Raw genomic sequence first — 25,832 nt, forward strand, 5'->3', positions numbered from 1 at the left:
AACATTCTGTAGTTTGATTCTTAGGAAATTTTCAATCTAGACACACACTTCTGTTGTGGACTTTATTTTTATTAAAGCAATGCAACCCTTAGGATGCTGCTTTTCTTTCATATGGACATCTTTTATTAATAAATAGCTGTATTGTCACTTATAAGGACTACTCTACTTTGGGCCAATGGTTATGTATTTATTTATTTATTGGCTGTAGGGCTTGTCAGGACCTGGACCTTGTCCCTGAACATGTTTGCTCAAGGCTAGCACTCCATCATTTTGAGCCACAGCACCACTTCTGGTTTTCTGATGGTTAACCTGAGATAAAAATCTCTCAGACTTTTCTGTCCAGGCTGGCTTCAAACTGAGATCCTCAGATCTCAGCCTTCTGAGCATCTGGGTTTACAGATATGAGCCACCATTGACTGGCTGACCCACTCTATTTTAGCACACCAATAATGTTTCTGCACACACACACACATACACATCTAATCACCTCTCTCAGGGAAACTCCAGAAGCGGAAGTACTGACAAGAACATTTTAAAAGATTTGAGTGTGCACTGTTCATCTTTAAGGTGATCATTTAAAAATAAACACTTGTGTATTTGTTTTGAGTAATTTCCTAGGAATAGAGTTGCTGGGTTTAAAAGTTTGAAGGTTACACCAAAATGCTGTTTGAAAAAAGGCAAGCCAATTTTACTCAACCAACAGTTTATAACAATGCTTAGTATAAATGTTTGTATTTTTACCAAATTGGGGGACATAGGACAGTTTCTTATTTTAACCAGAATTTCTCCCTTCATGAGGTTAAACATCTTTTCCCATGCTTACTAGCCATTTATATTGCTCGATGACTTAACCTAATCTGTTGCCCAATTCCTAGAGTTGCTGGCTATTTTATTTTTTGGGGGGGTGGTGGAGGGGGGACTGGTCATGGGGCTTGAACTCTGGGCTTGGGCGCTGTCCCTCAGCTCTTCAGCTCAAGGTGAGCACTCTACCGCTTGACCAAAGCGTTACTTCCAGTTTTCTAGTGGTTTATTTGAGATAAGAGTCTCACGGGACTTTCCTGCCAGTGCTGGTTTGGACTCGTGATGCTCAGATCTCAGCCTCCTGAGTAGCTAGGATTACAGGCGTGAGCCACCAGCGCCCGGCTCTATTTTCTTATTCAACAGTAGATATAGGGAAATCAGAGCTTCATCACCTATTTTACCACAAAGTATTTTCTTTTTACGTTATTCATATTTTGTTTGTTTGGGTTTGTTTTTGCGGACAGTGTTGTTATGTAGCTGGCCTCAAACTCATAATCCTCCTGCACTGACCTCCCAGGGGTTACAGTCACAGTTGGGTGCCACCGTGCCTGGCTTTATGGTATCTTTTATAGTTAAATGAACCATCTTCCAATCTTCCTCTAGAACATCTTGGTTTGGCATCAAGATAATAAAAAAGAAAATGCCAATGCTGATTCTAGGAGTTTACTCTTAATGTACACATGTATACTTTTGATCAGCGTAGAATCTAGGGCATTCCACATGGTTGCTCAGCCTGCACTCTACCATGAGAACCATGTCCTCCAGCTGGCCTTTTTTTTTTTTTGGGTCCAGTCGTGGGGCCTGAACTCTGGGCCTGGGCGCTGTCCCTCGCTCTTCAGCTCAAGGCTAGCGCTCTACCACTTGAGCCACAGCACCACTTCCGGCTTTTTTCTTTTACTTATGTGGTGCTGAGGAATTGAACCCAGGGCCTCATGCATGCAAGGCAAGCGCTCTACCACTGAGCCACCTTCCCAGCCCCTCCAGTTGGCCTTTTTGGGATGAGAGTCTCACAGCCTCTTCTCCTCAGGCTGACTTTGGACTCCAGTCCTCCAGACCTGTCTCCTGAGTGGCTAGGATTATAGGCATGAGCCACTGGTACCCAGCTTGATTTGAAACTTTTTTTTGTCGGTTGTGGAGTTTGAACTCTGGGCCTGGGTGCTGTCCTTCAGCTCTTCCAAGGTTATTGCTCTACCACTTGAGGCAGACCATCACTTCCAGTTTTCTGAGTGTTTTATTGGCGATAAGAGTTTCATGGGGGGCTGGGAAGGTGGCTCAGTGGTACAGCACTTGCCTTGCATGCATGAGGCCCTGGGTTCGATTCCTCAGCCCACATAAGCAAAGAAAAAAAAAGCCAGAAGTAGCGCTGTGGCTCAAGTGGTAGAGTGTGCTAGCCTTGAGCTGAAGAGCTGAGGGACAGTGCCCAGGCCCAGAGTTCAGGCCCCATGACCGGACCCAAACAAAAAAAAAAAAAAAAAAAAAAAAGAGTTTCATGGACTTTTTCTGCCTGGACTGGCTTTGAACCATGATCCTCAGATCTCAGCCTCCTGAGTAGTTAGGATTACAGGCGTGAGCCACCAGTGCCCGGCTGAAACTAATTTTTTTTAATCTGAAATTTAAGAAATTCTACAATTAGGAACTAAAGGTGTGGCTCAAATGGTAGAGCTCTAGCTATAAGCAGAAAGAGAGAGAGATAGACAAAGAACAAACTTGCCCAGAGTTCAAGCCCCCAGTACATTTTTGTGACAGTACTGGCACCAAAAAACAAAAACAAAAAAAAATTCTTTAATCAAAGCATGATGGATCTTTTTTTAAGAAAAGTGACTCACTATGACTTCTCAACAACCAGAGAAGGGGTGCAGTAACAGTAAACTAACAAGGAAACTTGCTAACCTTGAAAAGTGCATCTTTCAGACTCCGTAAAGTTGTTCCAAGCTGTAAATCTTTTGCAGAACTAAACCAGTCAAGAAGTACCACATAATCCACATTTCCCCTTTTCATCCATGTGTCCTTTGAATCATCCGGGAGGTTTGCTTCAATCCGACTAGCAGTGACTCTGAAATGTATTCATATTTGTATAGAGTTGACAAAAGATCCTAGTATATGAATATAAGACACTGAGTTTGTTTTATAGTCTGTACCATGCCACAGCAAACTTTTATTGATAGTCATGGGGCTTGAACTCTGGGCCTGGGCACTGTCCCTCAGCTCTTCAGCTCAAGGAAAGTGCTCTACCACTGGAGCCACGGTGCCACTTCCGGTTTTCTGGTGGTTAATTGAGAGAAGAGTCTGACGCCTTTCCTGTCCAAGCTGGCTTTGAATCGTGATTCTCAGATCTGAGCTTCCTGAGTAGCTAGGATTACAGGCGTGAGCCACCAGTGCCTGTCTGACAGAGCAAACCTTAAGTAGAATATTTTATCAAGTCGAACTGCGTATTATGATAACGAATGGCTAAACATTCAACACTTTTGCTACTGCAGGCTGAAAAATGGTTTGCAACTGAAAGAAATGGGCTCACAATTCTGACTCCTTTAAGAAAGGGGAGGGGAGAGAAGCCAAAGCAGAAAAACAAAGGAAGTCATCCAGGTCCAAATGTAAACAGCTGGGGTAACATCACTCAGATTTCCACTTACTTACACACACAATCAATACACACTGCATAATGTGTCTTTCATAGACGCATGGCAGCTGACTGGTGCCAGACACTGTGTGAGGTGCCTTCCCCTCAGTAATCAGTCCTGACGGGCTATCATTATCCCCCACTTCACATACCAAGGAGGAAACTAAGGCACAGTGACACTGCTCCAGTTACAGCTGGCCAAAGCGCAGGCGATCTGGCTCACATCTATGCTCTTAGCTACGAGGCTGCTGATGGTACCAACTCTGAATAATACCAACTCTACATCAAAGCAGGCTAATCTTTTCATCTTTTTTTTTTTTTTTTTTTTTTGGTCATGGGACTTGAACTCTGGGCCTGGGCGCTGTCCCTCAGCTCTTCAGCTCAAGGAGAGTGCTCTGCCACTTGAGCCACAGCACCATTTCCTGTTTTCTGGTGGTTTACTGGAGATAAGAGTGTCATGGACTTTCATGCCCAAGCTGGCTTTGAATCGCAATCCTCAGATCTCAGCCTCCTGAGTAGCTAGGATTACAGATGTGAGCCAGCAATGCCCAGCTCTATGATTATTCTCCCTTATCTTCTCCTGAGTTGCTAGTAACTCTATGAGGCTTCCTGCCCTACACACAGGGGATACTCTAGAGTGCTCTCTGACGTCACCCTGCCCTGTCTGCCTATGAAAACAAAAGCGCCACTGAGCCAACACTGTTATTTGCTCACTGATTTAGCCCCTGCATAACTCAGCCTAAGTAAATATTTGTAGGCCAAGTGAATCAATGAGTAATAAAGATTCATTCCTCAAGAAGTACACTATTCCCAGGCAAAGAACTTAACATAGGCAGGCATTTGATACTTAACTGATAATACTGAAAGCTGAGCAGGACTAGTGAAACTTTTATATGCAAGCAGATCTAAATGATTTGGATTAAAAAAGAAAAAAAAGTAATATAAAATGCTGTCCCATATTTTCCTTCTTGACAGAGATCAAGATGCTTGAGCTACAAAGAATGACAAAAAAGTGAAATATGATAGTCTTAGGGATCATTTCCAACTCCAGATATGTTTGTCTGAATACTGGTTTCAGGATGAACACCCTTTAGAAAACAATCCTATCAACCAGTATTTCCCAATTTCTAGTCTTGTGTCACCTGGACAATTTGGTATAAATCTGCTCTGTCCTGTACTTTAATATATTAGTATAATTTAACAGTTAATTTACTCAGTTTAAAATAATCTTAATCTTTTAGGTAACTTTAAGAAAATATATATTCTTAGGTGGCTTAGTGGTAGAGCGCTTGCCTTGCATGCATGAGGCCCTGGGTTCCATTCCTCAGCACCACATAAGCAAAAAGAAAAAAGCCGGAAGTGGCGCTGTGGCTCAAGTGGTAAAGCGCTAGCCTTGAGCTGAAGAGCTGAGGGACAGCACCCAGGCCCAGAGTTCAGGCCCTACGACTGGACCCGGGGAAAAAAAAAAAAAAAGAAAACATATATCCTTATACCCACGGGAAAACAACATCATATCTAATATGTTAACAACCAAGTCTAAAAATCAGGAAATTATGCTGTGTTCACAGACTACAACACCACCACATAGTAATGAGAATAAACAAACCTCAAGTACACAAAATAATGGAAAGGACTCTCAAAACTGTATGAGAGGCTAGCCATAAAAAGACCACAGGTTGTATGATTCCATTTATATAATAAAATACAAAAACAGCCAGGCATGGTCACATGTGTCAACAATCCCATCATTTTTCTTGCTGTGGCAAGAAGAATGAAAGTTTGAGGCCAGTGTGGGCAACATAGAAAGAACCCGTATCAATTTTTAAAAAGGCCATATTATCTAATCACACAATGACTTACCCTGGACTGATAGCTTCTTCCGGAACACTGAGTGAATTTAAGATACAGGAATGCTGGTAGTCCCGAGTTCTTCGAGCATCCATTATAATCAGGCTGGTGTTTTCATCCATCATGAGTGTATACAGCTCCTTTGCTGTGATTGCCCCTTGGGAGTGAGAGAGTCAGCGTGGGTGATGAGAAGGCGCAGGCCTGTGTGCAGGCTTTCCCACACACAGGACTATAGCTTCTACAACAGCAAAGTATACTTGGCGTCAGACACCTGCTATCCCACCACACCATTTACAATCTTTTTTCTTTTGTTTTGTGCAGTTCCTCGGAGCTGAATTAAGGACTTGGGTGCTGTCCCTGAGCTTTTGTGCTCAAAGTTAGTGCTCTACCACGTTGAGACAGTACCATTTAAGGCTTTTTGGTGGTTCATTGGAGAGAAGAGTCTCATGAACTTTCCTGCCTGGGCTGGCTTTGAACTGTGATTCTCAGATCTCAGCCTCCTGAGTATCTAGGATTTTAGGTGTGAGCCACCACACCAGGCTCATTTATAATCCTTGAAACTAACATTACATATAATTTGTGTTCAATTTATTAAGAAGCCTGTTCGTTGCCCTATGAAGATTTAAGTGTCAAAGCTGGGCTAGGCGCACTGTAGCTCAGCACTGCAGGTGCCACGTACACAAAAGTCAACAGCTGCTGCTGAAGTTACCACCTCTATTTGGTGTTGGCTCTATTACTATAAAAAAAAAAAGGGCTGGGAAGGTGGCTCAGTGGTAGAGCGCTTGCCTTGCATGCATGAGGCCCTGGGTTTGCTTCCTCAGCACCACATAAGCAAAAAGAAAAAAAAGCCGGAAGTGGCACAGTGGCTCAAGTGGTAGAACGCTAGCCTTGAGCTGAAGAGCTGAGGGACAGCGCCCAGGCCCAGAGTTCAGGCCCCACGACCGGACCCAAAAAAAGAAAAAGAAAGGAACTAATACATGTATCATATGAAAATATTCTGCTAAAAAGAAAGTAAAATAAAGCTCTCAGAGTAGAGTCCCCAACCTGGGCTTCTCCAGGCCTAAACCAGTGGCTACACAGTCTTTTAAGAACAAGTCCACTGAGCCCCCTGCTTGATGCTCATTAGAAAGCTCCCACACAGAAAGGAACAAAGATTATTGTTTTCCAAGAAATCTAACAAAAAGAAAGGAAGTGAAGTTACAGCAACTATTTGCTTTGTGTGGGAAGGGCAATCTGACAAAAGATTCCCTGTTATTTTTACCTCAGCTGTACCACCTTTCTAACCAACCAGACTTCTTTGACAACAGATAAGATTACACAGCCAAAAGCTTGTAAATGAGAGAATATGTAAGCATGAGGAGATACAAGGGAACAAATAGCTCAAAACTGGGGCTGGGAAGGTGGCTCAGTGGTAGAGTGCTTGCCCTGCATGCATGAGGCCCTGAGTTCAATTCCTCAGCACCACATAAGCAGAAAAAGCCAGAAGTGGCGCTGTGGTAGAGCACTAGCCTTGAGCTAAAGAGCTGAGGGACAGTGCCTAGGCCCAGAGTTCAGGCCCTAGGACCAATAACAACAACAAAAAAGTTCAAAATTGGTTTTAGAATAAATCAACAACTGTTTCCAAGAAGGTACCTCACTTGGTTTATTCTAAAAACAACTGACAAAACTCCCAGCAGAAAATGTATTTAAGGACGTAAATATGAGAGGGAAAACTCTAGTGGATCAAAGTATACTCCTTATAAAAATACTCTTTATAATAATCCAAATAACCCCAATTATTGAAGGTTTTGGGGGGGAATGATGATAGTGATACTTCTTAAATAATTAATATTACAACCTAGACTTACAAGTATTAACAGCAAATACTTAAGTTTACTATGACTTAAGAGTTTACTGTGAATGAGCAGTCTCAATCTTCACAATAACCCTATGAGGCAGGTTCTGTAATTATCCCCACTTTCCAGAGGAGGAAGCTGAGGTTAAGTAACAAGGCCAAGACCCCACTGTATTCCACCCAGGCAATCTGATTTTGGAGAGCCCATGCTTTTACTCCTATGCTACATGGCATCCAGGCAAGAAAGCAAGTCAACTGCACATAATGAATAAAATATACCCCTTAGCAAATAAATCTAGAAGCTAAGGCATTTTTGATATAATTGTATACTGTAGGAAAAGGGATAAGGTATACTTAGATAATATACACAATGCTAAGAATCTCACAATGAAAAATCCCAAGTCTCTCCTGGTAAAAATGTCTCAAGAGCACAGAGGACGTGTTCTTTCTGTATACACTTACCTTTTTCCACTGTTTCACTCTTTTCATTCTTTTCACCATTGATCTAGTTCATAGGAAAAAAAAAAGGTTTCAATTCCCATAGAAATCAAAAGTTCAATTTTATTTAATTGAAATGTGATATGCCAAGTAATGACATTTTATGAAAATACAGCTGAATAATACTAGCATTACCAGAGTCTTTGGCAGTAGAAAACAACTAAAAAAAAAACTAGAACCATATTGGAATCACAGTACCTTCCCTCAAATTTTTCCTTAATTAAATGCCAAAACAATTTAAAGTCAATTATTACAGAAACTTTAATATTTAATTAGAGAGTGCTTTTTACAAGCAAACAATTTCTAACTACCCACTATTCTATATAATTAAAGGAAAATTAAGTAACACTTATGTAATTTGTATTTTCTAACCTAGACAACATAGGGTAATACAATCTTTTATAGATGGGAAACCAAATCCTACTGGCATCTATTAACTAAAATCATAAAAGACATGATACAATGCTATAATATCAAGCACACAGTAGCATCTATGAAGCACTTTTGCCATGAAACCATAGATGAATCTGACTGCAGGAAACAAAGGGAAAATGGGAAGCTGGGCCACTGCTCACGCCTGTAATCCGCCTGGGCAGAAAAGTCCCCATGAGATTCTTATCTCTAATAAACTACTCAAAAAACTAAAAGTGGCACTGTGGCTCAAGTGGTAGAGCATTAGCCTTGAGCAAAAAGAGGTTCAGGGACAGTGCCCAAGCCCTAAATTCAAACCTCAAGACCAGCAAAAAAAAAAAAAAAAAAGGAAAATGGGAAATAGGACAGAGGAGCAAGTAGTCAAGCACACACAAAATGCAGCTGAGGCCAGGTGCTGGCAGCTCATGCCTGTCATCTTAGCTACTCAGGAGGCTGTGATCTGAGTCCAAAGCCAGCTTGGACACTAAAGGCCATGAGACTCTTATGTCCAATAAGACACTTAGCCCACTTTGATTATTTTTTTTTGGGTCCGGTCGTGGGGCCTGAACTCTGGGCCTGGGCACTGTCCCTCAGCTCTTCAGCTCAAGGCTAGCACTCTACCACTTGAGCCACAGCACCACTTCCAGCTTTTTCTCTTATGTGGTGCTGAGGAATCGAACCCAGGGCCTCGAGCATGCAAGGCAAGTGCTCTACCACTGAGCCACCTTCCCAGCCCAGCCCACTTTGATTCTGATTCAACAGATCAACTCAAAGTCATTTTACAGCCACTGGAGAAATCTTGAGTATTGATAGGGTCAATACCTATTATGTTAAGGACTTACTGTTAACTTCATGAGGTACAAACCAGGATTGTAGGAAAAAGAAAATCTTCCCTTCTGAGCCAGTGGCTTATGCTTGTAATCCTAGCCACTTCGGAGGCTGAGCTCTGAGGATGGAGGCTGAAGCTAGTCCAGGCAGGAAAAGTCTACAAGATTCTTATCTCCAATTAACCACCAAAACAAACAAACAAACAAACAAAACACTCGAAGTAGAGCTGTGACTCCAGTGGTAGAGTGCCAGCCTTGAGCAAGAAATCTAAGGGACAATGCCCAGGCCCTGAGCTCTAACCCTTGTACTAGCACAAAAAAGAAAAGAAAATCTTCACCAATCCAGATGCTCTGTATTTATAAACTGCTTTGATAAATGACAACTTCTTTGTACAACTAGTTAAAGATAATTTTTTAAAAAAATCTCCCCTTTTGAGCTATCCGGAAATATAGCAGCACACTAGCTACACTTCGCTTTGGAACACCCTAACAAAAATAAAATGACAGGAGACAGGTAAAAAAGCATGGTAATTGTAACTTAATTCTTCCCAAGCAAATTATCTGACAAACAAATCTGAATGTTACTTTACGCAATAAATGTGAAATACCCTTTGGGTTTTGTTTTTGGAATCCAATACATTCTCCAAAGGACCTTTAGCGGAAGCGCCCGCGTCATCTCTCCCTGCGCCCTCCCGTTGCTGCTGCTGGAGCTGCTCTTCCTCCTGCCTGTCCTTTTCTTCAAGTTTTTTCCGAACTTCAGCTTCTTCATATCTTGAAAAGAAAAGTCAGATGCCATTTACTGGCATGCAGTGGAAAAGAAAGGAGTTTCTATTTCAAAAACGGAGTGTCCTGTCTTGAGAATAGTTTATGGCTGTAAAGTCTCTTCCCTCTCAATGGAATCCAATTCTGCTAGAGTTCCACTATAATCCACAATTCACACACTGCCCCTCCCAGGGCATCTGTACATTCCAACTGCCTGAGAACTCAAACTCTGCTGCTCCAGAATTGATAACCTGCACTCTTTCTGATACTCCAAATCTGCTGTCATTCCACTTTAGAAGGATTTATGTAAAATAAATCTATGTAAAATAAATGGTCAAATATCATAGTTTATGATTTAGACTGAAAATGTTAAAATGAGAGGAAAAGGTATCAGTTCATTGCTGGGGTTTGTTGTTGTTTCTAAAGTTAGCAGATACTTAACGAATCTGGAACGGAACAGCATGAGGGAACAGACAATATCAGGAACTCACAATCAGGGCAGGACAAGGGTCAGCAACAGAGTACCTGCCTGGCAAGCCTGAGGCCCTGAGTTAAAACCCCAGAACTGCTAACTTGCTGCCTAAGTTCAATAGCAAGGCTATTGAGTTTCAAATCCAGGTAAAGGGAGGAGGGTAGGTGAGGGGGAGAAGGGAAAACAGAGGAGAGAGAAAGACTAAGGTCAATAGTTACTAAAGAACAAATCAAAGTCGGGCACTGGTGGCTCATGCCTATAATCCAAGCTGCTCTGGAGGCTGGGATTTGAGGATTGAGGTTCAAAGCCAGTCCAGGCAGGAAGGTACGTGAGACTTTTATCTTCAATGAACCACCAGAAAACTGGAAGTGGTCCTGTGGCTCAAGTGGTAGAGCGTTTGGAGCTGAAGGGCTGAGGGATAGAGCCCAGGCCCAGAGTTCAAGCCCCACAACCGACAAAAAAAAAAAAAAGAACAAATCAATAGTTTTCCTTTGATTCCTTTGGTACATATTTACATTTCGTGTACTCAGAATATCTCACAATGAAAAGTTTCTAAATGATCAAACACAAATATGGGAAGGCAATGGTGACTAGTCAAATAACCACATTGTGCTTCATTTGCTAAAATTTAAGAATGACTTCTAAGCTTGAACTTATTATTATTATTATTTTGTCTGGGGACAGAAGGAGCGCTTCTCCAGGTCCTTCCCAGATACCTGCTTGCTGCAACCTAAACCCCACAAAAATCCACAACCAAACCACATCAAACCAACAGTCAAACATACAAGATATGAACAGCACATAACACTGACCTAAATTATACATATATATATATTACATATATTTATTTTATTTTTTTGGTCAGTTGTGGGGCTTGAACTCAGGGCCTGGGTGCTGTCCCTGAGCTTTTTCACTCAAGTCTAGCATTCTACCACTTGGGCCATAGTGCCACTTGCAGTTGTTTTGGTGGTTAACTGGAGATAAAAGTCTAAAAGTCTCAGATGGGGGTAGGGGGGATGGGATGGGAGGGGATGGTAGGGGGGAAACAAAGGAGGAGGCAACAATGCTTGATAAGAAATGTACTCATTACCTTGCCCATGTAATTGTAACCCCTCCGTACAGTATGTTCACAATAAAAAAATAAATAAATAAAAACCTTCCATTAAAAAAAAGTCTGGGGGTTTAGCCCAGCAGAAGGGCACCCGCCTGGTGCGTGCAAGGCCCTGGGTTCGGTCCACAGCCCTGGAAAAAAAAAGTAAAAAAAAAAAAAAAGTCTAAGAGTCTCATGGCCTACCCAGCCTGGACTAGCTTTGAACCAGAATCCTCAAATCTGTATGTATATAAGGTTCACATGGCATGCATGACAAAACAATTCTCTCCATACCAATACCATACATCATTTAAAAGAAATACAAGTGGGGCTGGGAAGGTGGCTCAGTGGTAGAGCGCTTGCCTTGCATGCCTGTGGCCCTGGGTTCGATTCCTCAGCACCACATAAGCAAAAAGAAAAAAGACGGAAGTGGTGCTGTGGCTCAAGTAGCAGAGCACTAGCCTTGAGCTGAAGAGCTGAGGGACAGCGCCCAGGCCCAGAGCTCAGGCCCCACGACTGGACCCTCCCCCCCCCCCCCCAAAAAAAAAGAAATACAAGTGATATGATGCATCTCAGCCAAACTTCACTTTACCAAGATGATTCAAATATCTATCAAGGTCCCTTTGCCCAGTGACAACTGACACTCCTATAAATGCTTTCCTTCACTAAGACAATGTAAACTAGTACTTATTAATTTGCCTGCTAAAGAATTAAGCAACCACAGATTTCTCTCTTCATTATAAAAACATTTGAGGATTTATCTCAACAGTGACTAAACTTTTTTTTTTTTTCAGTTATGGTGCTTGAACTCTGGGCCTGAGTGCTATCTGTGAGCTCTTCAGCTCTACCACTTAAGCCACAGAGCCACTTCTGGTTTTCTGGTGGTTAACTGGAGATAGGAATCTCATGGAGTTTCCTGCCCAGGCTGGCTTTGAACCTTGATCCTCAGATCTCAGCCTCCTCCTGAGCAGACAGGATTACAGGCGTGAGCCACCAGCACTCCACTTGAAAAAAAAAAAACATTTTAAAATAGCAAAAACAATAATTTTACCATTTGAACTCAACTTTGGTTGTTTTTATCTCAGGGGGTGGGAGAGGGAACAGCTTAGTTTAAAGAGCCTGCCTGATGGGCTACAAAAAATATGCTTCAAACTTAATTTTAGCTCTGTCTATCGGCACAATTCCATAATCCCAGTACTCAGGAGGCACAGGTGGGAGGAGGGTTAAGGTCTAGTCAGTTTGGGCTATATAGCAAGACCATACTAAAAAGAAATAAACTAAAAGAAATAAACCCTAGCTATACACAAATTAACAAGCTGTCATGGACATTTGTTTTCTCTCCTGACTATTATTGGGCTATCCCTGGGAAACCAAGATCAACTTGTTCTTTTGGCTTTTCCTCCCGACACATACTGTACTTAGTTTGTAATTATTTCATAAGCTTGGTAGGCTAGTTATGGCAAATTCCAGAATTTGATTTTGTGGGGGTAGGGGTGAGGGTGGGGTAGCTGCAACTCAGGGCCTCACACTTTAACCTGGCTTTCTTGCTTATCACCACTCTGGTGTCTCTACCTCGTAAGCCACGCCTCCAACTCTCAGGTTTCAGATACTTGAATAGCTAGGATTATATACATGAGCTGCCAGTGACAACTCAAAATGCGTGGGGGAGGACACCGGTTTTGAGGCTTGAATCAGGGCCCATGCACTGTCCCTGAGGGTTTTTGCTCATCAAGTGCCCCACCACTCACGCCACAGCTCCCCTTCTAGCTTTTGGTGATTAACTGGAGATAAGAGCCTCACAATCTTACTTCCTGACCTGGACTGGCTTTGAACCACAAATCCTTGGGTCTCAGCCTCCTAATTAACTCCTCATCCTAGATTACAGGGATGAGCCATTGGCACCTTCCCATCAAAATGTGACTTTAAAAAAATACTCAATTTTTGTAATTCAATTTGTGCATATCAAAATGAGTACTTCATACTTCATTCTTAAAGACCAGTTTCTTTTTTTTTTTTTTTTTTTTTTTTTTTGTCGGTCATGGGGCTTGAACTCTGGGCCTGGGCGCTGTCCCTCAGCTCTTCAGCTCAAGGCGAGCACTCTACCACTTGAGCTACAGCGCCACTTCCGGTTTTCTGGTGATTTATTGGAGATAGGAGTCTCACGGTCTCTCCTGCCCGGGCTGGCTTTGAACCGTGATCCTCAGATCTCAGCCTCCTGAGTAGCTAGGATTACAGGCGTGAGCCACCAGCGCCCAGCTTTAAAGACCAGTTTCCAGTAGTATATTGCATATGGGACAGCTGAAAACTTACTTTCCTAAAGAATCCTGTCAGACGGGGCTGGGAAGGTGGCTCAGTGGTAGAGCTCTTGCCTTGCATGCATGAGGCCCTGAGTTCGATTCCTCAGCACTACATAAGCAAAAAGCAAAAAGTGGCGCTGTGGCTCAAGTAGTAGAGTACTAGCCTTGAGCTGAAGAGCTGAGGGACAGCGCCCAGGCCCAGAGTTCAGGTCCCATGACTGACCAAAAAAAAAAAAAAAAAGAATCCTGTCAGAGAGGGAAGGTGGCTCAGTGGTAGAGCGCTTGCTTTGCATGCATGAAGCTCTGGGTTCGATTCTTCAGCACCACATAAGCAGAAAAAAGGCAGAAGTGGTGCTGTGGCTCCAGTGGTAGAGTGCTAGCCTTGAACAAAAAGCAGCTCAGGGGCAGTGCCCAGGCCCTGAGTTCAAGCCCCATGACTGGCCAAAAGGAAAAAAAAGAAAAAGATTGCTAAGGCTAGCCTTGAAACAGTGGCTGAGATTACAGATGTATGCCAGGCCGTCCCAATTAACACAGACTTAGATCTAAGAACTGAGGTATTATATGCACAGTCAGATACAAAGGATAAAGCTTTAAGTATTTTCTTCATCCTCTAAGTTTACATTTTTATAAAGATTTCATAATAATGATTGTACCTGAGTTTAAGGCTCTCAGAGAGTCTTTCAGCTTCTTCAATAGCTTTTTTGATGTTGGTGAGTCCAACCATTGAATTATAGTAGTCCTAAAATGACAGGAAAGCCACCCCACAGTCAGTACTGGGCACTGCATACAGGACTCATGTTGAACACACTTAATTTATTGTGATTATTATACACAGGAAATTTAGGCAAAAACATTTATGATAGCCAGGTGCCAGGGGCTCACACCTGTAATCCTAGCTACTCAAGGGGCTGAGGTCTGAGGATCACAGTTGCAAACCAGCCTGGCCAGGAAAGTCCATGAGACTCTTATCTCCAATTAACCATCAGAAAACTGATGCTGTGGCTCAAAGCGGTAGAGCGTTAATCTTGAGCAAAAGAACTCAGGGACAGTGCTCAGGATCCGAGTTCAAGCCCAAAAAGAACAACAACAAAAAAAACATTATAGCTGATGTATTTTGTTAAACTTTATGCCTTTGTAAATGTATGTTTTGTTCTCCAGAAGTCTCAGAAGTGTCTATTTAGATCATTAATATGCTAAAGAAAATCTACCATGTAATAAACTATTTGTAAACAACCATCAAGAGGTTTATAAGCCATGTGCTGGTGGCTCATGCCTAAAATCCTAGTTCATACTTATAATCCTATAATCCTAGCTACTCAGTAGGCTGAGATCTGAGCATCTAAGAATTTTGAAGCCAGTTTGAAGCCAGCCTGGACAGGAAAGACTCTGAGTCTCTTATCTCCAAAACCATTTGAAGAACGCCAGAAGTGGTGCTGTGGCTTAAAGTGGTAGGGTGCTAGGCTTGAACAAAAGCAGCTCCTGAGTTCAAGCCCCAGGACCAGAAAAAAAATAATAAAGTATAACTATTCTTCTGTTGTTTTTGCAGGGCAGTAGGGTTTGACTCTAGGATCTGTCACTAGCTAGGCAGGTGCTCTACTGCTGAGTCATACTTCTGGCCTTTGTTTGTGATTGTTTTTGAGCTAAGTCTCACTTCCTGCCTGATCTGCCTGCCTGTCATAGCTGGAGGACAGGCATGCCCACAGCCTCCAGCTTTCCTTAGTTTAGATTTTTCTACCCAAGCTGGTCTGGAACTACAATCTTCCCAATTTTTAGCCTCCCACATAACTTAGGATGATGGGTGTGTGCCACCATACCCAGCCTGGGCTGAAAAAGTCTCAAGTCTCATATACTTTTCTGCCAAGGCTAACCTGGAACCACAATTCTACCAATCTCAGTCTCTGAAGTAGCTAGAATTGCAGCTGTGAGCCACTGGTGCCCAGCTTACTATTCTTAAAAAGTACTAAAGAGCAAAGTTATCAAGACCAAAAATATGTTTTGGTCTTGGTCTTGATAAAAGGATATACCAAGTTTTATTTTGTTTTTCTAAATCCAGTCTCAGAAAAAAAATAATAAAGCGAATTATGCAAATGCACAAAGCATGGAGATTTTGTTTTCTTTCTGTGTACTAGTACAGGGGCTTGAACTCAGGGCCAGGGCACTCTCGCTCTTAAGTTTTTCTGCTGAAGGCTCCACTCTACCACTTGAACAAGAGCTCCACTTTTGGCTTTTTGGTCATTATATTTGGAGATAAGAGTCTCAGAGACTTTCCTGCCTGGGCTGGCTTTGAATCTTGATCCTCAGATCTCAGTCTCTTGAGTAGCTGAGTTACAGGTGTGGGCCATCAGTGTTGGCAACTGATTGACTGATTGCAACAGCATCTTGCTATGTTGCTCAGGTTGGCCTGAAACTCCTGGACTGAGCAACCCTCATGGCTTGACCTCTTGAGTAGTGGAGACAACAGGGAACAGGCCTCCAGGCACAGCTACTATTTTCCTTTTTTTTTTTTGGGGGGGGGGGTCTGGTTGTGGGGCCTGAACTCTGGGTCTGGGTGCTGTCCTTCAGCTCTTCAGCTCAAGGCTAGCGCTCTACCACTTGAACCACAGCCCCACTTCCGTCTTTTTTCTTTTTGCTTATGTGTTGCTGAGGAATCGAACCCAGGGCCTCATGCATGCAAGGCAAGCACTCTACCACTGAGCCACCTTCCCAGCCCTTATTTTCCTTTTTTATTCTTGGAAGTAATTCAGTATAAACTCAGGGGCTCCTGGTTGGTAGGCAGGTATTCTACCATTTGAACCATGTCATTGGCCCTTTTTTGCTTTAGTTATTTTTGTTGTTTTTTTTTTTAAGCTGGTTCTGGGCTTGAACTCAGGGCCTTGAACTCTTGCTTGGCTTTTTCACTCATGGCTTGGTGCCCTACTACTTCAGCCATATCTCTCCTTTCAGCTTATTGCTGGTTAACTGAGGACAAGAGTTGGGACTCTTGGGATTTATCTGCTCAGGCTGGTTTCTAACCATGATGCTCAGATCTCATCCTCCTGTATAGCTAGTATGATAGGTATTAACCACCAGTATCAGGCTGATTTATTTTTCAGAAAGGGCCTTACACTTTTTGTCTGGGCCTTAATCCTTCCGCCTATGCCTCACATCTGGCTGGGATCACATGCACATGTCACCACACCCAGCTTGTTGATTGAGATAGGGTCTCATGAACTTTTTGTCTGGGATAGCCTCAAATGGGGATTTCCCCCATCTCCATCTCCCAAGTAGCTTGGATTACAGACATATATTAACTATTATGCCTTAGTGCAGGAGTCAATCCTCTACTTGCCCTAGCAATCATTTATTATAACAGAAAGCAGACTATGAGTCTGTATGTTGCTACCAACTTGTACAAATCCAAGGCAAAGAAAGAATATGTCAACCGGGGAATGTATATTCACATGCTAATGAAATAATGAGAATTTGCCTTTTCTGCATACATAAGGCTGAAACTGATGTTGCATAATGTGAACTAAATTTCATTGTTAGGCTGGAATACAGCTCAACAGTAAATCCCCAGAGGCAGACACAGAAACAAACACACACACACACACACACACACACACACACACACACACACACACACACACACACACACACACACACACACACACACACACACACACACACACACACACACACACACACACACACAAATTTCACTGTTAAATCTTTTAAGAGGAAATCAAGTTCTAGCGTGCAAAAATAACAAATAAAAGTTACCTGCTGTTGCTTGAAGTCAGATCTTTTTTTGATGAGATTATAAACACTCACAAATTTCATGTATAGCACATAGGCCTTTTCCTCATCACGATCTAATCTGCATTCTTCTGCAGCTTTGAAGATCTTCAGAGCACTGTGCACATAGCTTAAAATTGGAAAAAAAAAAAAAAAACCAACTTTAAAATACTTGACATCTGAGAAAAAGATATAAGTTATATATAAAGTTTACAGACAATCAAAGTAAATTTCATGATTTAGGTTGCCCAGCCTTTAGTCCAGGAAGTCAGCCAGACACTCGTTCCTCACAAAGAAGTCTCTTAAAAAAATACTTTTGTGCAGGCCACTGGTGGCTCAAGCCTGTAATCCTAGGTACTCAGAAGGCTGAGATCTTGGTTCAAAGCCAGCCCAGGCAGGAAAGACCGTGAGACTCCTATCTCCAATAAACCACTAGAAAACTGGAAGAGGCGCTATGGCTCAATTGGTAGAGCGCTCGCCTTGAGCTGAAGAGCTGAGGGACAGCGCCCACGCCCAGAGTTCAAGCCCCATGACAGACAAAAACAAAAAAACAAAAAACAATAAGTCATGAGTCTCTTATCTCCAGTTAATAAAAAAGCCAGAAATAAAACTGTGGTTCAAGTAGTAGTGGAAAAGCCTAAAGGACAGTATCCGGTCCCTAAGTTGAAGCTCTAAAACTGGCACCACAAGAAAAAAAAAAAAAGTATCCATTCTTCCTTCTAATCAAAGGAAGGCTATGCTAGAATCCTAAGTTACTTTCATGTTCAGTACAAAAAATAAACATAACCTTCCCTTTCTTTTATACTGTTTTAATAATTTGTGGCTAATGATTTTTAAATGTGTGATCTACTATGCATACTGTCTAGAGAACACATAATTTGCATATTAGCAGAACATCCATGAATTCTGCCAAGACAAAGATAGGTAGGTATTACTCTAAGAAAGTATTACTTTCTTCAAGTAATTGTATTTTTTCTTTCCCAGCTGTGGGGCTTGAATTCAGGGCCTGGGAGCTGTCCTAAGCAATTTTGCTCAAGGCTAGTATTCAACCACTTTGGGCCACAACTCCACTTCTAGTTTTCTGGTGGTTAACTGGAGATAGGAGTCTCATAGCCAGACACCAGTGGCTCATGCCTGTAATCCTAGGTACTGTTGAGGCTGAGATCTGAGGATCACTGTTCAAACCAGCCGGGGCAAGAAAGTCCATGAGATTCTCATCTGAAATTAACCATCAGAAAAACAGAAGTGGTGCTGTGGCTCAAGTGGTAGAGTGATTGCCTTGGCCTGAAGAGCTGAGGAACAATGCCCAGGCCCATAACCAACAACAAAAAGTCTCACAGAGGGCTGGGAAGGTGGCTCAGTGGTAGAGTGCTTGCCTTGCATGCATGAGGCCCTGGGTTTGATTCCTCAACACCACATAAGGAGAAAAAGCCGGAGGTGGCACTGTGGCTCAAGTGGTAGAGCGCTAGCCTTGAGCTGAAGAGCTGAGGGACAGCGCCCAGGCCTAAAGTACAGACCCCACGACTGGCAAAAAAAAAAAAAAAAGTCTCACAGACTTTCCTGCCTGGGCTGGCTTGGAATTATGATCCTCAGGTCTTAACCTCCTAAGTAGATTAGAGGCATGAGCCACCAGCGCCAGGTGATGGTACTGATTTTCAAATCAACTTTAACAATTCATCTAATGTAAATAATAAATGAACTTAAATGACTATATGACTTATCAAATCAGCCAAGGATACATACTTCTTTGTGCTTATTTTCTCTGGTTTAACTTCAGTTTTCTTGTTGAGGTCTTTCAGGGATGAGCTGAGGTAGAGTTCTTTAGGAACTGAAGCCACGGCAGGCATGATGACCAGCTCTTACTTTCCGCCTTCACAAGAGATGGTGTATTTCATGAAAAGTAGTTTTCCTGAAATGACAAATAAGCCCACTAATTTTCTCATTACCAGAAAATAAGTCCACATTACTAAGTATATAGAGACAAAGACTAACGCCATCATTGAGCAGAATGGCTGAGTACTATACAGTTTTGTAATTTCATCTTCTTCTGGACCATCAGTGCTAGTAATCTAATGACAGGATAGTGTTCAAAAAGTCAAGCAGAACTCATTTTGAGGATTCATCACCAATATGGTTCTTAACTAGGAAACAGTTCTTAACTAGGAAAAGAAGTTACTGATTTGAACTTCATGAAATGAAAATCTAGGACATGTACCTGAATACTTTTTTTTTTAATGATTACCTTTGAATTTAGGATATATTAGAGGCAAACAGTAAATAAACTACATTTGGTGCCCAGGCAACTTACAATAGGAAATTAGCTATTTCAATTTTTTTTTTTAGCTATTTCAATTTTAATACAGATATTCTGCTATAGAGGTAGTGTGCTTCCAGCAACTCAAAGATCAGATATAATGTTTCTTTATAGTTTAAAAAATATGAAAGGGAATGTTTGTAAGCAGCAGTAAAACAACACAGTATGACAGCAATCTCTGGAGTTACAAATAACAGAAGTACTCTAAGGAAAACTAAGATGGATGATTCAGTATTGCTAGAGAGATATTGGCATTATGCAAGTAATTGAGTTCTGGAGGGAGAAGGTTTTTTGACAGATGAGGAATTGTGTTAAGAGAGGAGTCAAAAAAGTAAAGTATGGGCTGGGAATGTAGCTTAGTGGTAGAGTGCTTGCCTAGCATGCATCAAGCCCTGGATTTGATTCCTCAGTACCACATAAACAGAAAAAGCCGAAGTGGCGCTGTGGTTCAAGTGGTAGAGTACTAGCCTTGAGCAAAAGAAGCTCATGGACCCAGACCCTGAGTTCAAGCTCCAGGACTAGCCAAAAAAAGAAAAAAAAAGTAAAGTACATCTTTAGGAATCAGTCACTAGAGGATGAACAAGAATGTTATTATTATGTATCATTTTTTTCAGTAATCCTAAAAAAAGTTTCAGCCAGACAATAAAAGAGAAAGGCCACATTAAAGTGTCTCCTTTGTTATTTAAAGTTAATGGGGAGCCATAGCAGGGTTCTGAAGAAGGGAGTTATGTGATCCAAAGTTGGTGGCTAGAGATGGGAAAAACACCAGTTATCTACTACAAGGATCCTAGGGAAAGACAATAAAGGTCAGAACTAGGGCAGGCCAGAGGCAATGGGAGTAGATAGAAGAAACTCTGCAAAGATAGAATGACAGGACTGGACAGATGCTTACAAATACAGGGAGGAAAAGTACTGCCATAACATTATGCCATCAAAGGTATTAGCCAGGGCTTCCAGAACAAAGATCATACATATTTCAGACAGAGTCTTGCTATATAGTCTAGGGTACCCTTGAATTTATAATCCTGCCTCAGCTTCCTGAGTGCTGCCTATATAAGTATGCGTGGCTGATTTTTTGCTAGCATTAAAAATACATGCAGGGGGCTGGGAAGGTGGCTCAGTGGTAGAGAGCTTGCCTTGCATGCATGAGGCCCTGGGTTCGATTCCTCAGCACCACATAAGCAAAAAGAAAAAAGCCAGAAGTGGCGCTGTGGCTCAAGTGGTAGAGTGCTAACCTTGAGCTGAAGAGCTGAGGAACAGCACCCAGGCCCAGATATCAGGCCCACTACTCCCCTTCCCCCCAGAAAAGCAGCATTTAACTATTACTTTTATTTATTTATTTTTGTTTTGTTTTGGCCAGTCTTGAGGCTTGAACTCAGGGCCTCGGCCCTTTCCCTGAGCTTCTATTGCTCAAGGCTAGCAGTCTACCACTAAGACACATTCTTAGCCCTATTATTATTATTATTTTTTTGTCCAGTCGTGGGGCCTGAACTCTGGGCCTGGGCGCTGTCCCTCAGCTCTTCAGCTCAAGGCTAGCGCTCTACCACTTGAGCCACAGCGCCACTTCTGGCTTCTTTTTGCTTATGTGGTGCTGAGGAATCGAACCCAGGGCCTGAGGCATGCAAGGCAAGCGCTGTACTACTGAGCCACCTTCCCAGCCCCAGCCCTATTATTTTTAATAGCAAAATCATACACATTTTCCCACAGATCAGAGGATTACGGTAGTCTTTTTTTCCCCAATCAAGTGAGAAAGTAAAAAATATACATCTAACCTTCAGGGATCTCAAAGGAATGGATCGTAATAATGAATCAAAAATGTAAAATGTAGTTCTTATTAGAGATGAGGGGGAGACAGGTACATGCCTCTAATTTCAGAACCTGGGAGGGGGAGTAAGGAAAATCAAGACCCAGTCAATGAAGGTGAGGAGGGCCTTAAATGAGTCTCACTGGCCAATCTGAAAAGCACTGCTCTGGGGAGCTACGGAAAACAGGACTTTTAGTCTTGTTATAGTTTAATTACCAGTAACACGTTCAAACTGTCTAAAGAAAAAGGCAATGATTACTATACTATATATTATTATTATTTTTTTTTGGTCCAGTTGTGGGGCCTGAACTCTGGGCTTGGGCGCTGTCCCTCAGCTCTTCAGCTCAAGAGCTAGCACTCTACCACTTGAGCCACAGTGCCACTTCCGGCTTTTTTTTTCTTTTTGCTTATGTGGTGCTGAGGAATTGAACTCAGAGCCTCAGGCATGCAAGGCAAGCGCTCTACCACTGAGCCACCTTCCCAGCCCCTATACTATATATTATTAATATGACTATGGTCACTGGGAAGTAACTGGAAAGTTCAGTATAGCTGGAAAAAAATTTTTCCAGACTGGAATGTACTCCATTCGTGTTCTAGCCTTCCTTCTTTAAGGGGCCAACTTAGGTTTCATCTCTCTATGAAATAATCAACTGGACCAAAGGAGCCCACTGATATGTCCACAGTCTTTCCATAATCCTTAGTAGACATTTAATAGAAATTATAAACTGTGGGCCTGGGAAGGTGGCTCAGTGGTAAAGTGCTTGCCTTGCATGCATGAGCCCTGGGTTTGATTCCTCAGCACCACATACACAGAAAAAGCTGGAAGTGGCACTGTGGCTCAAGTGGTAGAGCGCTCGCCTTGAGCTGAAGAGCTGAGGGACAGCGTCCAGACCCAGAGTTCAGGCCCCATGACCAACAACAAAAACAAAAAAATTAAACTGTACTATGAAAGTGTTAGGAGCAATGGGTGACAATGTTGTCGGACACCTTGTATTCATATACTGTTTTGTAGAATGGGAACTTCTTTGTACAACTACTTAGAGATATAATAATAAAAAATGTAAAAAAAAATTAAACTGTACTATCACATTATGAAGAAATTTCAAGGTTCAAAACGAGCCACAACAGACAAGTCTGTGAGATTCTCATCACCAAATAACCAAGCAAAAAGCTAGAACTTGGGAGAACAGCCGAAGGGGTGACATTGATCAAGATGTATTATAAACTGACTTGTTTAGTTGAAAACCCTTTGCACAGCTACTCAAATTTTAAAAAACAAACCGGAAGTGAGGCTGTGGCTCAAGTAGTAAGAGTGGCAGCCTTAAGCAAAACAGCCAAGTGAGAGACAGAGACCCGAGTTCAAGCTCCAGTGCACATGAATAAAGCCAATACAATGAGCTTATATTTGATTCAGTAGGGAATACAAAAGCCTGTTTTTGATGGGAACAATATTATTTCAGTGTAGTAAAAGTGTGGCTATTCACGCTAGGTTTGAAAGATCAGTGAGCTGCAGTAATGCATGTCTGAAAGGCCAGCACCTGGGGCTGAGGCAGAAAGATCATGAGTTAGTTTCAGGCCAACTGGGGCCACATGGCTACACGTCTGAGACACTGCCGAATGGGAGATGACAGCGTTGTGGCTGAGGTGGGGGGAGGGGAGACAGCAGAGGGAGCAATTATTCCATGGAAAAGAACTAGAATCTCACTGCACAAAGAACCAAAGAGGACAGGAACATGCTTTGATAGCACACTGACTGAGACCAGGATGTCCCCTTTACCCTACAATCAACCCTTCCCACCACCACGTGTATAGGTGTGTGTGCACGCGCGCATGCACATGTGCTCATACATGAGCTCACACTAGTGATGCTCTGGAGAAATTAATACTGTAGCTTAAAAACAGATCAGTTTGTCATAGCACTTCTCAGATGGGCATGTCCCATTTTGGACCAGACAGGGCGCTGCTGTAGAAGGCTGCCCCACACAGTGGCGGATGTGAGTAGCATCCTGGTCTCTACTCATTATCTGTCAGCAGAACTCAACCTTCTCCAGTTTTGACAACCAAATGTCCCTGGATGTTGCTAAATGTCCCCCCCTGGGGGCAAAATTACTTCTAAATTACAGCCACTGATTTGTAAGAAAGTAGATAATTCAATCTTGAACATGTTAAGTATATGATAAAAATAACTAAAGAAAGATATCTTGATAAGAGATGTAAAGATGTAATTACAAAGCAGACATTAAATGTCTAGACAGACCAGACATTAAATCTATGTCTCAATTATGAAGGCATCAATGTTAATTTTTATAATCCCTATTGTTTGAGAGAGAATGAAGTACAGATACCGAAATACTACTAGGATTTAGTTTAGATAATTCTATGGTGTTTTTTTTTTTTTTTTGTAGGTCATGGGGCTTGAACTCTGGGCCTGGGCACTGTTCCTGAACTCTTCAGCTCGAGGCTAGCACTCTACCACTCGAGCCACAGTAACACTTCCAGTTTTCTGCTGGTTTATTGGAGTTAAGAGTCTCACAGACTTTCCTGCCTGGGCTGGCTTTGAACTGTGATCCTCAGCTCTCAGCCTCCTGAGTAACTAGGATTACAGGCATGAGCCATCATTGCCCAGTGATAGTTCTATTTCCTTTGTTCTTGTGTAGCATGTGTGTGTGTGTGTGTGTGTGTGTGTGTGTGTGTGTGTGTATAAAATTTTATTGTCAAGGTGATGTATAGAGGGGTATGTAGCGTATTTTAAAACTTACCTAACATTTATCAAAATACAGGGAACTCAGAAAAGGAAACAGGAGTTATGGTTATGGTAAAGGAATATAAGGAGAGTGCAGTCAGTATCACAGAAACCAAGGAAAGAGAATTCCAGAGAACTTTTTTTCCTCTTGTGCTACCCCTGAACTCTTACCTTCAAGGATACTGTTTTACCATTTGAACCACAGCTCAGGTCTTACAGACTTTCCTGTCTGGGCTGGATTTGATCTGTTTCTTGAGGAGCTAGGTTATAGGTGTGAGCCACCAGCACTCCACTTCCCAAGAAGTTTTACAAAGATCATAGAATGCTAGGAAAAAGAGGAAGTGGAATAACGATCCCTATTTTTGAAGAAAAACTGGTAAATATTTAGAATATTTGCTGTACAGGAGGTGAAGTATTAAAAGGCACAATGAAATTTCTACCTCTTAAAATGAAAGGGAAGTGATAATACAATTGATGCCCAGATGCTGCTGCTTACCAAGTAAATGAGAGACCTAGAGGATGGCCCATACAGGTTACAGAAGCTACAAGGTAAATGGTCAGAGTCATGAACATAGACAAGAGCTACGAAAATGCTTTGGTAAAAACAATATAACAATTTGCTTCCCACTGAGATCAGCATCACAAGTCAATCCCTAAGCTATCAAAATTATGAGAAATCAGAGTGTGTGTGTGTGTGTGTGTGTGTGTGTGTGTGTGTGTGTATGAGAGAGAGAGAGGAAGAGAGAGAGAGAGAGAGAGAGAGAGAGAGAGAAGAGAGAGAGAGAGAGAGAGAGAGAGAGAGAGAGAGAGAGAGAGAATGTACTGGGGTTTGAATCTGGGGTCTACCACTTCAACTATGCCTCCAGTTTCAGCTTTTTGCTGGTTAGTTGGAGGTAAGAGTCTCTTAGATTGATCTGAAGCTGGATCTGAACTGTGATCCTCAGATCTGACTCCTTGAGAAGCTAGGATTATGTGTGAGCCACTGAAGCACAGCAATATTTTTTCTTTTTCTTTCTTTTTTTTCGTTTCTGGTTGGTCATGGGGCTTGAACTCTGGTCTTGAGTGCTGTCCCTCAGCTCTTCAGCTCAAGGCGAGCACTCTACCACTTGAGCTACAGCACAACTTCCGGTTTTCTGGTGGTTTATTGGAGATAAGAGTCTCAAGGTTTTTCCTGCCCAGGCTGGCTTTTGAATCCTGATCCTTAGATCTCAGCCTCCTGAGTAGCTAGGATTACAGGCCTGAGCCACCAGCACCCGGCTTTAAACTATTTTTTAAAGTGTGCAACTGAAAGAGTTCAAAGCGCCGGGTGCTGGTGGCTCACCCCTGTAATCCTAGCTACTCCGGAGGCTGAGATCTGAGGATCGCGGTTCAAAGCCAGCCCGGGCAGGAGAGACCGTGAGACTCCTATCTCCAATAAACCACCAGAAAACCGGAAGTGGCGCTGTAGCTCAAGTGGTAGAGCGCTAGCCTTGAGCTGAAGAGCTGAGGGACAGCGCCCAGGCTCAGAGTTCAAGCCCCATGACCGACAAAAAAAAAAAAAAAAAAAGAGTTCAAAGCCATTTTGGCAGGAAAATCCACAAGCTTCAACTCCAATAAACACTTCCCAAAAAAGTGGAAGTGGAGCTGTGGTTCAAGTGGTATGGTAAAGCCATGAGCAAAAAGCTCAGGGACCAACAAGGCACTTAGTTCAGACCCCAGGACTGACACAAAAAAGTCTGAGCTGGCTGTCAGTGGCTC

General features: G+C 42.4%; 1 protein-coding gene across 2 annotated transcripts in view; it reads right to left on the reverse strand.

Annotated features, from left to right (window-relative positions):
• Positions 1 to 25,832, reverse strand: part of Usp8 (ubiquitin specific peptidase 8) — a 49,500-nt gene that overhangs the window by 20,174 nt on the left and 3,494 nt on the right. For both annotated transcript variants that reach the window (XM_069995425.1, XM_069995424.1), the window contains exons 2-8: positions 18,978 to 19,143; positions 17,220 to 17,364; positions 14,111 to 14,196; positions 9,445 to 9,607; positions 7,563 to 7,605; positions 5,279 to 5,423; positions 2,692 to 2,854 (exon numbers count right to left, since the gene is read on the reverse strand). In XM_069995425.1, the coding sequence (XP_069851526.1) occupies positions 2,692 to 2,854; positions 5,279 to 5,423; positions 7,563 to 7,605; positions 9,445 to 9,607; positions 14,111 to 14,196; positions 17,220 to 17,364; positions 18,978 to 19,081 (849 nt within the window). In that variant the 5' untranslated portion in view covers positions 19,082 to 19,143. The remainder of the gene's footprint in view (positions 1 to 2,691; positions 2,855 to 5,278; positions 5,424 to 7,562; positions 7,606 to 9,444; positions 9,608 to 14,110; positions 14,197 to 17,219; positions 17,365 to 18,977; positions 19,144 to 25,832) is intronic.

The sequence above is a fragment of the Dipodomys merriami genome, unplaced genomic scaffold (genome assembly GCF_024711535.1).
Source record: "Dipodomys merriami isolate MVZ:Mamm:240054 unplaced genomic scaffold, mDipMer1.0.p SCAF_48, whole genome shotgun sequence".
Taxonomy (NCBI): Eukaryota; Metazoa; Chordata; class Mammalia; order Rodentia; family Heteromyidae; genus Dipodomys; species Dipodomys merriami.